The sequence below is a fragment of the Sinohyriopsis cumingii genome, unplaced genomic scaffold (genome assembly GCF_028554795.1).
Source record: "Sinohyriopsis cumingii isolate HCF-2022 unplaced genomic scaffold, ASM2855479v2 utg001328l, whole genome shotgun sequence".
Classification (NCBI taxonomy): Eukaryota; Metazoa; Mollusca; class Bivalvia; order Unionida; family Unionidae; genus Sinohyriopsis; species Sinohyriopsis cumingii.
This window is the reverse complement of record NW_028315984.1, coordinates 732,928-749,219: the sequence shown is the minus strand read 5'-3', so window position 1 is coordinate 749,219 and position 16,292 is coordinate 732,928. Positions and strand designations below refer to the sequence as shown.

Here is a 16,292-nt window from a genome sequence, read left to right as displayed (position 1 = left end):
GCAGAGGCGAAGAACAAAGTTCTATGAGAGTAGATGTATGCATACATTTAGTGGATGGGGATACTTGATTAATACCTTTTTACAAACAGTTTATTCTGGGTTTTTTGTTTGTTTTGGAGCCATGATTGAACAAAAATATACGTGAATGGTAGAACACTCTCTTGGTTCACCTTCAGAATCATTTAGTTTATAGATTTGCTAATTCAGTGTATCACGTAAAGGTGTTTTGTATCGCTGATTGTAAGTTTTAAACAGTTTTTTTTCCCGCGTTGCCTTCTGTATTAAATATACTGAATAAAAGACTAAATGAGTAAGAATATTACAGTCTAATGCATGCATCTCTAAGTAAATGTCCTGTTAAGTTATAAATACAAGTTCGTCCTGTAGAACATCCTGAGCGGTTTGGCTATTGTTAAAAACCTCTTTAAATTTGGGAAAACAATATAGATGGACGTCTTGTATTTATATGTTGTTTGTTGTTTTAATAAGACTTCGTTTACAACAGAAATAGCGATACAATAATTCATGACATGTTCAGCAAAGTCATCCTATCACCAACGGAAGCAAGTAAATACATTTAAAAGAACATTTAATGCATTCAACAGTGTATTGTTGCGTGCACGTTTAGTCGCAGGTTTTAAGAGCGTGATAATGAAAAACATATTCCTGTAATTAAATGTTTCATTTTGGGACTGATCATCTTGATGATAAATGTTTGACCTCTGTATAAAACATTTATCTTTCTATATATTTACTAAAGTTCTGTGCATGTAACTTCCAAATTCGGTTAGTGATAATTCGATTTCATCGTGACTGGATTTTTTTTTACTTGAATCACACATGTTATATCCTGTTTGAATACTAAATAGGTAAATTATGAAATGGGGAGGATATTATTTATTTAATAATCACAAAATAAATTTTGCATATGAAGGATGCCTTTTCAATATCTTAACGTGTGCAAATTCTCGCCGCACACAGGACGTTTTAACTTTACAGATGGGTCGGATAATTAGCAGTTTCATTCCAACTCTACAATGAATTCATGCTAATTTCTAATAGCATTTTGATGTACTTATTTTGTACATGTCATAGATTTAACGTGTGATGTATGAATGTATCCTGAGTTTCCTAACACTATTGTATCACATGTATGAAATATTATTACAAATACCAGGGACTGTTATATGCACCAGCTTATCTTCTTATAGTTTAGCTTAGTAGTTTGTATTGGATGCTTGGATCTAAAGGGAGATGACACGTTTTTGCAACGTGTAATTTGATAGTGGAGATCTCTCTACAAGTTTTCCACCGGGCAATCGAGAACATGGTTTAGGGCGTGTGTATCACCAACTTAGGAGGATAGATACACTCCAAAATCGCGAGCATGCCGATTATACAATATTTGTCTCTGTTATAGAGCAATGAATATGTTTGATACTGAACATGTCCTTGCCAGCGTAACAGACCAATTCATCTGTATGACGATGATTCAATACCCGTCTGTATAATATACTAAGTTAAAATATAATATATTGCTTTATGTTACATTGTACACAATTTGATCGTTTGAATCTGAAACCTCCTTTAAACCTATGGGTTGCTACACATTCAGGTGATTTACCTAAATAAATCACAATAAATGTGAACAGAGTCGCCAGTAGTTATATTCATAGATTTACGATCTTTACCCGAACATAACGTTGTTACGTGTATGCATACCATATATTTTCATTTGTAAGACAATGATCTGATACCTGCCTATATAATAGACAAATTCATTGGTATGCCAATAGTCTAATACCTGCCTGTATAATATACCCATCCATCAGAAGATTGGACATACTGTGGCAGACCTCGTCGGAATGAAGAGGACAAAACGCAGTGGCTTGTGTTGTTATTATAAAAGAAGGACAAACAGTTGTTCTCTTTATCGTCACATTGTTTCATGCAGGCCAACAGATCAATCCCTGTGACACTACTGATTACTTCAGATTTATGTATGTTGTTTGGATAAATTGTGTCCTGCGTCCAGTTCTGTTTTACTGAATGAGAATAGGTAAAATTCAGTAACTCAATAATGTATTGTTATATACATATAAACGCATAAATAGGTCCAAACTGGTCTTTTTAAATTGTTAACAATAAGTTTGGTTCTCCAGAAAATATGCACACACATATTATTGTTTGAAAAATAATAGTAAGATATAAGTTCAAAACGTAATTCTTATAGTTACATTAGCCAGCGGTGCAAATGTAATTCCTTTTAATTTCTCTGTGCTTCTGATTTTTTGTATCTCCACCACAAATGTTATGACTATGAGTATATTGCTATTCTTTTGGGCGCTTTGTTGTGAAAATTAGCCATTTCAATTGCTATTCTTGTATAGCTGTGTTATGTAAACTGGCCGCTTAAATCGTTACTCTTTTGGCGCTGTGTTGTAAAACTGGCCGATTCATCTCGATTAATTTGGTACTGTTACATTGGCTCTATTGTGCAATCGGGCCATGACAATTCCTTTTCATTATGCTCTCAGTTCATCAAACATGCCATTAAAATTGTTCTACGATGCATGTTTCTACCATTGACAAAATATAAAACGCACATTACGTTCTTTAAGTGTTTCTTTATTAAAATGTATAAAACTGATACAACTCTTTTATAATATTTGATTATCAAGATTGAATATTACGTTATTATTCACTATGGTAACAATGTTATCATAATATCAATAGCCCGTGTCCGAGCCTGGTTCGTTATATTTTGAGCAAGCGCTGAAACTTCTGAAAACAACATGTTAGACAAATTAACCAGTTTACCTCCCTTACAAGTGAATTAGATGAACATAAATGAATAATTACAAATTGGCTAAATAAACTGATCATAAAGTAGAAAATAGCTAGGTCGCAAGGAATCATAACCTTATCGCAATTACTGTTTACACGGATTTTTATATTGGTACAGTATGTCTATCTATATTAAATAATGTATTATAGGTTAACGTATTTGCTTGTGTTAAATAAGACGAAGAACTGTTCCCAGCATACAAAAGAACCATACATGTGATTAGTTTTGCTTTGCTTAAAAAAGTGTTTAAACTCTGTATTACGATTGTTGTAATTATTTATTGTTTTGAATTGAAACAAAGAAAAATTTATATAATGCACGGATAAGCGTGTTCAAATAAAATTCCATTACAAATATGAATTATTTATATAAAGACTCCGGTGTACACAGAAAAGGCAAAGTATGTTTCCACAGTAATATAATGTAATACAATATGATGCACTTCATTGAAATTCTATACTGCATGGCATAGTGCAACATCTATACATTGTTCGATAACTAATCATTTCATATAATTATTCTGGACCGAGGTGAACCTTTTGAAAACACTCTATATTATAATATTAACATATTTAGACGAGTGTTAGGAACTTCAGTTTTCAAAAGTTCAAAATACAATAATATATTGATCACATGAATGAAAACTATTTTTCAACATCATATAATGCAAACCAAAGTCTCCAGCGAAATGGGATTTCGCGAATATTTTACTTTTATATTACAGATACTGTTACGTCATATATGGCGGCAAAAGGCGTTATGTAATACTGTTTATCATGTGGAAAGTAACGCATGGTCTCTTAACATAGTAGTCTATTGATGAAATGTCTTATTACATTACCACATTCGAAATTTTTCGAAGTCCAGCTACCATTTTCCAGACATGTGATTGTCGGTTTCAGATCTCCTTTCTCGAACAGACCATCCAGGCACTGGTAGGTATAGTTCTGGCCGACCTCCACTTCTGCCACCTCAGTTATCGCTCCTGATTTCGAAGGAGGAGGACAAACTGTTCAAACATGGAAATACACATTGAGCACCAACATTCCATAATAAACTTATACATGTAACAAAGCAAACGTATTGAATATATTTATTGCAGAGAACACTTAGAAAAGACAGAATAATATATCTCAGCTCTAGTTGCTGTTGTTGTTGTGGGGTTTAACGCCAATTTTCAGCACACGATCGGTTATAAATGGCGACCAGTATTAATGGTGGAGAAAGAACCCGCGAAAACCCGGGAAAGAACCACCGACCCACGATAAGTTACTGGCAAGCTTTCTCACATACCAACATTGGCGGAATCCAAGACTCGAACTCAGGCAGGCAGAGGTGAGACGGCAGTGATCCGTAACGGAGAGCGCTTTAGACCACTCGGCCACTCGGGCCCCTCTCAGATTTAGTAATTCGGTTCTTAAATCTAAAATGGGACTAGTAAATTTTACTTGTATTGGTCTATTTTCACTCACTACTTTGATCACAGTTGATATTTTAATCATCATCTCTTGAAATGTAAAGAAATGAAGAAATTGAATATAGAAAACACGATTAATGAAAGAATGAACAAACTGAACTTATTGCTCGCTTATATAAATAGACAGCAACTAATATTTTTCAGAATGATCATGCTGCTCCAGTAATAGCAGCCTCGTATATTTTTACACAGAGTGTACACTCTGAAGAGTTTTCTTATAATTAATGTTCTAAAATGTTTCTGTGGCAATGATTAGTATCGTGATTTGGACATAGGAAAACAATTGCATCACGTACAAACACACATCATTCAACGTAATGTAACTACTCACGATCGGACAACATATGAAGAATAATGTATTTATATATGCTGTTGTGAATGTTCAATGCAAACAATGGAACATTCTTGCAAACACTGGTGAGATGGTAAGCTTTTCATCTATAATTGTTTAATATTTAATGCCTTGATCCTATTTGTGAACACGAAGTTTTTTGGATTGTATTGTTCTTGATCTTTTTTCACTTAGCTTCGTTAGTTGACATTTAATTTAGAGAGATATGATATCATAAGTTAGCTTGGATTTAGACTAACCACCATTAACATCAGACGAGTGGGTTCATGGAAGTAGAATAACTCTGGTCTAAATGGTGACTATGTTGAAATGATGGAAACTGTTTATTAATTGTTGCTTTTCCAAACCTTACATCTGTGAAAAAGGGTGTGTTTGAACATTGAACATAACTTGTTTGAGACTGATGACCTTTTGGACGTAAAAATAGCATGTACAAACCTAGCGTTGGATGATCTACTTAATTGTCTGTACACTTAAATTGATTGCCTGGGTCGAGTAAATATAATTATGTCTAGTTTCATTTTAGCTACCCATGAACATTTTTCATTTGCAACTTTTTTAGCAATTCATTTTGTGAATTGTTATATTAGGCAGGACATTATTGCAGGATTACGGGGACCCCGAGTGGCCGAGTGGTCTAAAGCACTCTTCGTTACGGATCACTGCCATCTCACCTCTGTCTGCGGCGGTTCGAGTCTAAGATTCAGCCAATGTGGGCATGTGAGAAAGCTTGCCAGTAGCTTCTCGTGGGTCGGTGGTTCTTTCCGGGGTTTTCCGGGTTCTTCCTCCACCATTAATACTGGCTGCCATGTATAGCCTATCGTGCTGAAAAATGGCGTTAAACCCAACAACAACAACAACAGCAGCAGGATTACGATTCGGGAGAACAAAACTGTCTCTAGCACACTTAGATATATCTTGCCAAACTATTAACACATTTGTCATTGACACTTTTCCTGATATTTGAAAGAATACTTAATGTTTGGTGCTCATATTGGCTGCTTACAAGAAAGCAACTCGACAATGTTCCTGCTCTATGTATATGATGGATAAATTACTGATTAAATATCCTTTGTTATGTAAGAGCCAGTTTAATGCTAGGAGAAGGTTCGCCTATGCAAGCGCTCAACAGAAATACATTTGAATATGTAAATATATATTTATTTTGTCACTCAGCGTTTCCTGCTTACTTATGGAAATATGCAGATCAATAATGGTTTGCGTAAAGATTTAGTGTTATTTTTTCTGAGTAATATTGTTATGTTCAATTGCTACTTTTCAATTTTTGCTCATAAATTTACAATTGGCTTCATATTTATCTCAAACTAAAATGATATCCTGTAGGTAAAGACCTTGTTGCTTTCTGTGTCTATTTTGTTGTCATTTTTGTATAGTCATGACTCGAAATTTAATATTTCTACTATTGATGTTGATATACTGGCCGCCTCGGCATACCTGTTTTAGTATGAATAAATGGTCAGGCACGTCCGAGTCCTGCGGTGCAATTGATGCAGTTGGTTGAACAGCACCAGTAACCGTGACTATGTATTCGTGAGGACATATCCACTTCTAATTCAATTGTCGACCTTATGAGACTGGATTAACATAAAAGTATAAAAGACCAAATGTATGGAACCCATGTCTATACATGGGCTTCCATGCTTTACATAATTTTTAGCAATGGTCAACCTTATCGAAACAATTCAGATGTTCATACTGGCATAGCAATACTGATATTATTGCATAATGTATCGCTTGCTGAAATACACTTTGTGACGGCCGCTTCTCGTGCCGATGGGTAAATGTTCTTGGGATGTACAGGAAGACGTTCCTTCACGAACAGCGATACGATCAAAAATGGTTTGTATTCGCACATTCCTTCTCTACAAAACAATTCAGCTCAAGCAAAATGCTCACTTTGTTTAATAGCATCCTTGTTACCAGTGACCGAATCCAGTAAATTATTGCTATGCTTAAGAAACAATTTGGTCTTCTGCTTCCTGCATTGTCATTTGGGACTCTTGGCTCTAGATCGAAGAAGATACATTCGAATTGCGGCGCTCTACGATGACCTAATGACCCTCCTACCATAATGAAGAATCCTGTACATTTAGAGTATACGTAAGTACCAATCGTTCATGAGTTTCGAACGATAACCGCAGAACCACTGCTGATCCAAACTTACGATAAATAAAGACAAAACCAAAAGCAAAAATATTTTGCTAGAGAGAATAATGTAAATTAGTGTGGACGTTGTTTTTGGACAAGCAGTAGGATTAAAATTAACCATAGTGAAACACTGACACGTGTGAAACTTGTATTACGGTGTTATAAAGAGTGATATATTGAGAGTCGGAGTTCTCTTCTTTGCATGAAGATAGTTTTTGGATTGATCCACGTTCAGACTCGTGGTAGAGGATGGTATCATCCATAAAATGACAGTAGGTTCCTTCAGGTTCTCCGTTGACCTCCGCCGTTATTATCGATCTGCACCACATACAGGATCCTAATTTTTTTAAAATAATTACTTCTATTGCAAGTTAAGATCAACTTGAACTCTGTAGAACATTTGCTAATGTTCCAAAATAAATTTAAGATGAATTCGTTGAAGCAATTCAAGATATTGAGATTGAAAGACTTCGAGGAGCAACTTTAAACAAACTTGAAATTAATAACTTGTGTCCACTTTAACGAGAACCCAAACGTTGCTAACACTAGAATGAATAGTCCGTACCGGCCTTGGTATAAACATTGCTATTTCAGTGCTGTGGTCAAAACCAATCGCTACTAGTTATTCATAACAGGATTGCGAACTACATGGAAACACAGTCTGACCTTAGAAGATGGACAACGTAAAATATATAATTCCATGACACGTAGAAGCAGAGAGTGTGAATCCGACAACGTTTAGAGAAGTCCTTTTTTAAAAATAAAGCTTCCTACGAAAAATGAAAATACAAGGTCAATAACGCTAAAACGCGAACTATAACCGACCGAAGCCTCTCTGACCGGGTTAACTCATGTTTCTTTGACGTTATTTTTGCGTTCTCTCACTTTGTCGCCGCCTTCACTGTTGATGATTCTCAAACAAACATTGTATCGTGAATTATGTGAGATAGTGATCGATGTTAGTGTAAATTTATCCTGATAAATCCATGAGGAATCGCGTGTGCTTTGTGCTTCTGAGAAGAAATTTTTAAACGTGCTAATATCCATGTCACCCGAACACCAAGTATGCTGGATGATTTGCAGAGTATGTGCATCAACACCATTAAAGGCAACTAGAAGATGGCAGTTATCTCTGACCACTTTATGTATGTGGGCATATCGCTGAGTAAATATATAAGATCAGTGTTTTGTGTCTACCTCGGAAACATATCCGAGCTGGCTTTGATAGCTTGTGCAGCATCACGTCATCGTGTACTAAGCTATTATATATCGAGATCATATCAGCAATAAGTCATTAATATCAATGCCGTCCTCTTCCAGCAATTATCCATTTTCATTAAAATATTTAACCACAATGTAACATCGCTGATAGTCTTCAGATGGTGCTACCAAATACAACGTATTCCACCTAAGTCATCTCATTATCGGGTTAAGCAACAATTCCATCTTACCGGACCCAGATAGACATATGATAACTGATCTGATACAGATTAAAAGCGCTGGATGATGCTTGGTTTCCTGTTGCTGAAATATTAATGATTTCCATGTTGTAGAAACATTTTAACTATAGGAATTTATATTGTGTTCGATGCAGAGAACCCACCCTCACGAGTGGATTAAAAGCAATAAAGACGAGGAATAAAAAAGTGCATTTAAAGGCAAGTGTGTGAAATGTTGTACGAACAAATACATATCTATCTCGAAATTGACTAATGACGATGGCGGTGATATCGCTGATTTACTGAGAGAATAAAAACAAAACCAACCGAGACCTGCAGAGTATCCAATAAATGCGATTGTTCACGTTGATGATGTCGCGTAATAAAATTCAGATCTACAACAGCGACATGTTGCAGACGTGAAGTTAATTCACACTCTAAAGTCTACAAAAGATAAACCTCTCAGAGAATCACTAGCTAATTGGTTGGTAAGATCTGCGATCAAAGGTATACTAGTGCTATGGGCCGGTAATTAATTTAGATGACTAGTATAATGGAATCGATTTATTATAAAACATGTCAGTAAGCATACATGCTGCTGTAGCAGGTGTCACATGTTATGTTGCTTCAGACTGGTTAGCAAGACAGGAAATTTGTCAAATTTACATACAATCGTCTAAACATATTCAGTACTCACATTTTTATTTCAACACTCCCAATTAAGTTCATCAGGCAGATATTTTGTTTTTACCTTATGATAATATTAAAACAGGTATACGTCAGTGGCGCACATACAATTACGCGTTGGCTGTCGTTGACGTTGTAAGTAGATAAAAAGAAGCAGGACCAGTATCAAGAAAGACAGCAACTGAAGTTGCATCTACGTTTGAACACATTTACAACGAGGACGCTTGCGATAGCCACAGTTGATAGATGTTGATCCTGGCAAAGAATTACTTGGTGCAGTAACATCTCTGATGAAACAATATAACGTCTAATTCGGACGAGGACACACAGCAATTTATTGCGGCCAGGCAATCATTGAGCGATTTAATCGAACACTTGCTGAGCGATTGTTAGGATAACAATCCCAAAAAAATTTCAGTAAGACAAAAGATATCCTGAATAGTTTGCAAGACTAACAAGCGTGATAGATGCGTTAAAAAATGAAATAACTCATGAACTGTCTATTAAACCAATCAATCACAAAAGACATAAAATAGTACAACGATGTGTCTCTTTCTCAAAACATCCAGTACTAGGTAATGTGAATGTAAGATATTTGTATGAACCTGGTGAGTTTGAAGTTGGTAAAAAGTGCAACTGATCATATTCGGTGTGTGACCACACATAAACGTTTCAGTGTGGTCAGATCCGTGGCAATTTACAGACTGGATTCAACTGCTCCTCTACGTAGATTTGATCGTAAACAATTACAAGCATTTCCTAAGGATAAACAATTACCACCTCCTTTATCTTTGTGAAAGCAGGACACCAGCGACCCTTTGTCGATTACACTCAAAACAGGCCAGCATCACGTTTTCGCGTGTATCACCGAGACTATTATTAATTATATCCACGGTAAAATGTAATGTGTCATTAGAAGAATGTGTTCCAGCAATCACAGTGATTATTTTTGCTGTTTATCAGCGTCAAGATTCATTCAGTATCCTTACCATATCATCACCATTACTAGCATGAACCCTCCATGACTGAGACATTCGTCTGCCTCGAGACACTGCCAGATAAACAAAATTTGACTATTCGATCCGATCATCGACAATGGTCAGAAATATTTAATCCTTGTGCCGAATGAATGGCTAGTACATGACCTTGAGTCCATGGAGATTTATTCATCGTGAAAGCACTTTCAACAGCAATCAATGGAACAGCAATAATATCATTGCAAATCAGTTTTTCTTTCTCACTGGTTCCAGTAATCTCAACTCCAATGTTTTGTTTGTGTGTATCGTCTGGTACAGGTAAATCTGAAAACGTTTTTTTTTTTTTATGTAACTGAAATAATTGCTGTTGAAGTGTGTCACGAACTATCTTCCGACTTGCAACTATCAAATCAGCAGGCCTCCACAAATTCAAAATTTCACTCATCACAGTTTCAGCAACTACTTCATGCATTATTTCACATTGTATCTTCTCTGGGTGCATTTAAATTATTTCAATGTTGAATCAAACCCCCGGTGATCATCAAATATTTTCTCATAAAAATCTACGAATTTATTCAGCCATTCATGCTGAGTTGATCCAAAAAATCGTGGTGGTTGACTATGATCACCAGACATGGTAACAACAGTATTTCTCGTCAGCAACATATCAACAACATTTTTAATACCTCCTCGGATATCGAACATATCTCATCCTAGATAATGATCTTAGAAATATATTCCTCAACCATTCACTCAGGAGTCCATGCATTTCCTTTCCATCGAAAGAAGCTGTGATAAGTATAAGATTTATATCCTCTTTCATTCATTTATATGGCAAGCCGGTTAGACTGGGTTAGTACACTCATGTCAAGATAGCGAAATAATTAAATAGCACCTGTTGTTTTACCAAACCCATCAGGTTCATTTATATAAACTGTTTTATGTCTAGGCACAAGATTATATAATGAAGGCCTTGATGAAAGTTTTGACATCTTTTTATTTTTTTAATGTTTCCTTAGATTCAATGTCGGCAGATTCAGAATTGTTTTCTCTTTTAATTCTCCATCCGCCGCATGATGCATCAGCGGCAATATCTCATTGTTTCAGCGTTTCTGCATATTTTTAATGATATACAGTGAATCTGTTACGACTCTAACTGCGGTTACACAAATTATATTCGAAACGTACGCGAGCATCTAAGATGTTAAATAAGTAAAATATGGTGAGTCAACATGAGTTTAGCTCACAAAAGTACCTAATGTATTTCCGTCCGAGAAGTTAACATTACTTCGACTAACATATATATGTTTCTCTATTGTGGTAACCAAACATGTTTCTGCGTACGTTATGCTATCATTGCATCATTTACAATCAACGATATCAATAATTTTGCATCAAGCCGATATCGTAGAAACATTAATGGAGTCCAACCGCGTTCGCTATAATGTTTCCAAACCGAACAGCGACAACCGAATGAGGATAATTTGATGAAACTTGAACGAATCAATACATGCAAATCCAGTTAAACAAAAATCTGGCAAGAGTCAATTTATCGCACCTCTGGTCATCCAAATCCATCAAAGTATTCAGAAAACTCTCCATTTCCAACATAGCTTCCAGGATAACATGGAGCCATATCGGCTGAGATAACACTCGTATTAGTATTCCACAATTCGTCGTGTCCATATTCCACAACAAGACTTTTCATTTCCTTGTGGAGAGATCCTGCACATTAAATATCGCCATTAGGCCTCACAAACTGATTATAATTTACAAAGTCTGACCACTGAAATAAACACACGGATAGAGGGTCGCTCTTACTGATATTTCTGATAAAATCAAACTCAAACATATCGCCTTTATAAAATTTAGCAGTTCAGTTTCCTGGAAATATTGTGTGTTATGATTAACAATCTATATTGAAGCTCCAAATTTAAATTTCGATTCGTACAAAATCTCTCCGGTTAGTGTCTTCACCCGTACTGGAAGTCTTAATTTTATTTCCAACTAACCAACGTCTTTAATCGCTGCACCATGTTCCTTGACAAGCTCGACCTACTCATTTATTGTTTAACGTCGAAAATCCGTTAAACCGTTTTCTTTTTTTTGCGTTTCTAAAGGGTTCTATATCTAATTCAGGAATACAAATCAACGTCGAAACTTGTATTGGTCTGATATCATCAACGCTAGGTTTATCATTCAACGGATATATCGCATGAACATCTGCCGTCACAGGATATGCTCGCTCATAATAAGATCTCCCAATGCCAGTTAGTATTCCTAGTCTGGAATGTTTACTTAACTTTAAAACATCTCCAGCGTTATGTATCGCGGGGGCATCAACCGTTACGATACATTTTATTTTTAAAAATATACCTTTGTTCGTCGAGATAATTATTAATTGTCCTTGCTCGCTTGTCATTGTCATTCATTGTCATTATGCTATTGTAGCATTGACGTCTAGCATAATTCTGAATGTTGAGTGCACATGAGACGCAACATCGTTGCGAATTCTCTCTCGGTTTCACTGATACGATTAATTAGAGTATTTTTCGTCCAATTAATCAGAGCCCGCCTAGGCAATTCGAGGGGTAACCTGTTAATATCGAATCAAAATTTAAAGGGTTTAATACAATAATCTCTTAAATTCATCCAATGTTATAATTAAGGCAAATATATACTATATAACCTTAATTTAAATGATGTAATGAGCACATTTATATCTGATTATTAAACTCACGTAAACAAGATTTCGAAATTTCGTAGGAGCGTAAATAAAGCCAACATTATATTTTGGAAGTCCAGCAATAAAGCCAATAATATATCTTTTGAAGTCCAGCAGTCATCGATATGACGTTCTCTGACATAAAAATGATTACTGATAATGTGGTATATATAGTATAGTCTGGATCAACAATATGGACACCACTCAATAAATCCATCAAATATCGCTATGAGGGTACAGGTATATATAGGCTCTCAGTACTCGGAGTTACAAAATGTACAATATCTACCACAGTTTCACAATGTTTTCCAGTTAACGCATCTTCGGGATCTGCGTTAACAAAGGAAAACGACGAGGAAACGTTTGTGGTGGAACCGGAAGAAAAAGACCTAGGCGTGTTTCATTGTTGGTGTCTCTAATTAGTAGCTAAACCACCACCTACTTAAATTATACGAGAAATCAATTGAATGACGTTGTTGCAAAGCAACATTACAGATAGGAACAAGTGTTTTTGTTGCAGACCCAGTTGAAAAATATCATTGATGTGTACACAGTAAAACAAACAACAAAAATTATACCGCAGACGTATCGTTGCTACTGACATAATTGAATATTCTGCATCCGCCACCGTAGTCGCTGGAACAGCAACTATAATCGGATAATTATCAGCCACATACATAATAGCACCATAAGTAGGGTCATTTAAGTTTCATCAAAATATCTTCATACGGTTGTCGCTGTTTGGTTTGGAAACATTTTAGCGAACGCGGTCGGACGTATTTCTTCATCGCGGCGTCATCTTTTCATTCTGGTTCTCTAAGACCAGTAAGTATTTTATTAGCAATATTGATAGAACCAGCTATTATATCACCAGCGGATAGTAAACGATTATTTATCTCAGTTCCAATCATGCTGTAGTTGCTGTCCACGTATCGTTTTGTTGCCACATCATCGTCTGAGTTTGGTTCTCTCATATTGACGATTGTATTTCTGCTCTTGTTGAGACCGCTATACATAATATCCCCAATCTTCGGATTGTTCAGCAATCTATACAATTATTTTTAATATTGATTCCTCCAAGTTTTTCGTTTTGCCGTTTTTAGCAAACGCCACTAAGTTATCTTCGGTTGCATCTGGAACTCGCAGAATAATATCTGTCAACGAGATATATCTCGTCTTTAATCTTCCTTCTTGATCACGGAAAACAGCAATTTCGTTTTAGTCCACATCTACGAGACGCAAAAGATTAGTAAGTTCATCCTTGACCTGATCAGTTATTGCATACTTGGATTTTTCACCTTGGGTTTTAACCCGAGCAGATCTACATAAAATATATACCATTGTATATTCACTAGGACCCGTTTCAAACGTTGGACAACGTATTATACTCCTGCACATCGTCAAGCACAGGATGTACTTCACTTTGATAATGTTGAGTACCAGACGGAGTGTTTTGATGTCTCTCAACATATTTTAAAAAATTCTTTTTAGTGGCGCTAGTTCATGAAAATCAAAATAAACAACTTCACCGGGATCCATCGCATATGCAAAGGAGTGAGTAGCTGGACCAAAACTTCCATCACGACTAATGATACCCGTTTCAACACTGCTTGGTTGTTTTGGTTGTTGATCACGCATAAAAACACCTCTGACGTTTTTGATGGTTAATTTTAGCAGCAACAGGTACATTAAAATGGAACATGAGAAGCATCAACGATGAGTCCCGGGCAGTTTTATACCTTTCCCCGCACCGTGAATGAGGGTTTCCTGGCAGTCTTAGACAGTATCAGTGAACTTATCGACCTTGTTTTGGAAGATGTTATTCGTGACATGTTGCTTATTTTAATGCCATCCCAGCGGCAGTTCAAACATCAATAAGTGCAGCTCATTTTCCAACAGCTGGGTCTACAGAGGATATCAACGCTGGTATAGCTGCAATAATTGAGGATATACATTCCGTCCTGGCGATGTCTTTAATGCATACTCAGAATGGTTAAGTCTAACTCTGGTCTTTGATCATGTGTCGTCATTGATGTGCCGGAGCTGACGTTCAGTCACTGATTGTTTATCTGGACCACCTGCGATCTGTTCTGATTAAAATCAATATGTTTATTCCACAGTTCATTGTTGTCCTGATTGCAGCTTTTTAATCTAATCATGATTCAAACTGACACTAACATGATGGTTTGACATTATGCCATTATAGAAAATTTAATTACATATTTTCCAGAGGGGCATCTATGACTCTCATTCGTCCCCAAACTCCTTAAAGTAGCATTTATTTTTGTCTGAAAGCATAACAGCGATTGCTTTGTTATTAGAAATAGCTCGTCTTGCCACACGAGATCGAAAATATTTATCAACGACATACTGTTTAAATAAATCCAGAAATGCAGCGAAAAGTAATAAATCAGACTGAGCGTTGTACAATCTAGTTGTGATATATTTGACGACCAGAATACATATTTTGATCATTTCCCATGAATGTAATCAAGCGATCGTGTACACGTGCTAAATGATTGTTATCGAAATTTAATAATATATCTTCGGATGGTTCTTGATGTCCATTTATTCTCATTGAAACTTCAGTAGCACCAAGTTTGTCAAATATCTTATACTGTGTGTTTGCTTGTTTTGTCATTCAGTACTTTGGAAAACAACGAATATATGTCGTGGAACAGAGACACGTGCGAATAAATTATTAATGTTACTTTGAACACTATCTGTGGTCATAGTCATCAATGAAAATGTTGATTTAACACCAGAGTCTATTAAAGAGAGCAGCTGTTGTTTTCCGGGTATGATTCAATGATTCTTCCGTCAATGCTATACGTGGCACTGTTGAAAAACACCATGAAGCCATTATTAACAAACCAACCCTAAGATCAGCTCCATATTCAGTATCATCTGTTTTTAAAATTTCACCTTCTACGTCAATAAATGCTTTATCAGGTATATGAATAATACTTATAATTACGTATCGATTCATCATTTAGGACTGGCATATCCATGTCAATTACAGCATCAGATAAACGCTTGAATATTTGTATTATACTTGTTATAGTCGAAAATGCAGATCATTTCATGCTATGAGACTAGCAGATATATCTTTTTCCTTTTCGGATAGGGGTATGCCAGTCAACTCAGCTAAAGTTTTATTTGCAGCTTGATTTATTATTTTACTAACATTCGCTTGCATAAATTCGGTGCTTGCGAGTTTGATCGGCTGAGGTCGGACCGGTGGAGGTCGGCGTATTAATCTTGCTAGTCTATCCCTGATTCCCGAGAATGCTTTACTAGCAACATGAATAAAACCACCAACAGCTTTATCACGAATAACGTCGCTTGCTTTCAATGACAATTATTTTGTAATCGGTATTGCCTTTGGGGCTATCTTTATGAATAGACCCTAAACAGCATCACCGAGTCAATCTCCGTAGATCGCTTAATAGGTTGGTAATCTTGAATGTATCACCCTGTCCATTATAAGTCCACGTTGAGCATTATGTATGCTCATTTTATTTTCTTGTCACTGATCAAATTACATCTACCATCAACGATTTTGATTGTCGCTGAAGTCATCAACGATTTCATCGATCAGAGACTGATAAGCATTAA

The 16,292-nt window shown here is 36.0% G+C and overlaps 1 protein-coding gene across 1 annotated transcript in view; it reads right to left on the bottom strand.

Annotated features, from left to right (window-relative positions):
• Nucleotides 1-1,723: 1,723 nt before the first annotated feature.
• LOC149772634 (sushi, von Willebrand factor type A, EGF and pentraxin domain-containing protein 1-like) overlaps nt 1,724-16,292 on the bottom strand; it is a 112,859-nt gene continuing 98,290 nt past the window's right edge. The window contains exons 5-6 of the mRNA XM_089947541.1: nt 3,690-3,857; nt 1,724-2,045 (exon numbers count right to left, since the gene is read on the bottom strand). Coding sequence (XP_089803667.1) covers nt 1,798-2,045; nt 3,690-3,857 — 416 coding nt within the window. The 3' untranslated portion in view covers nt 1,724-1,797. The remainder of the gene's footprint in view (nt 2,046-3,689; nt 3,858-16,292) is intronic.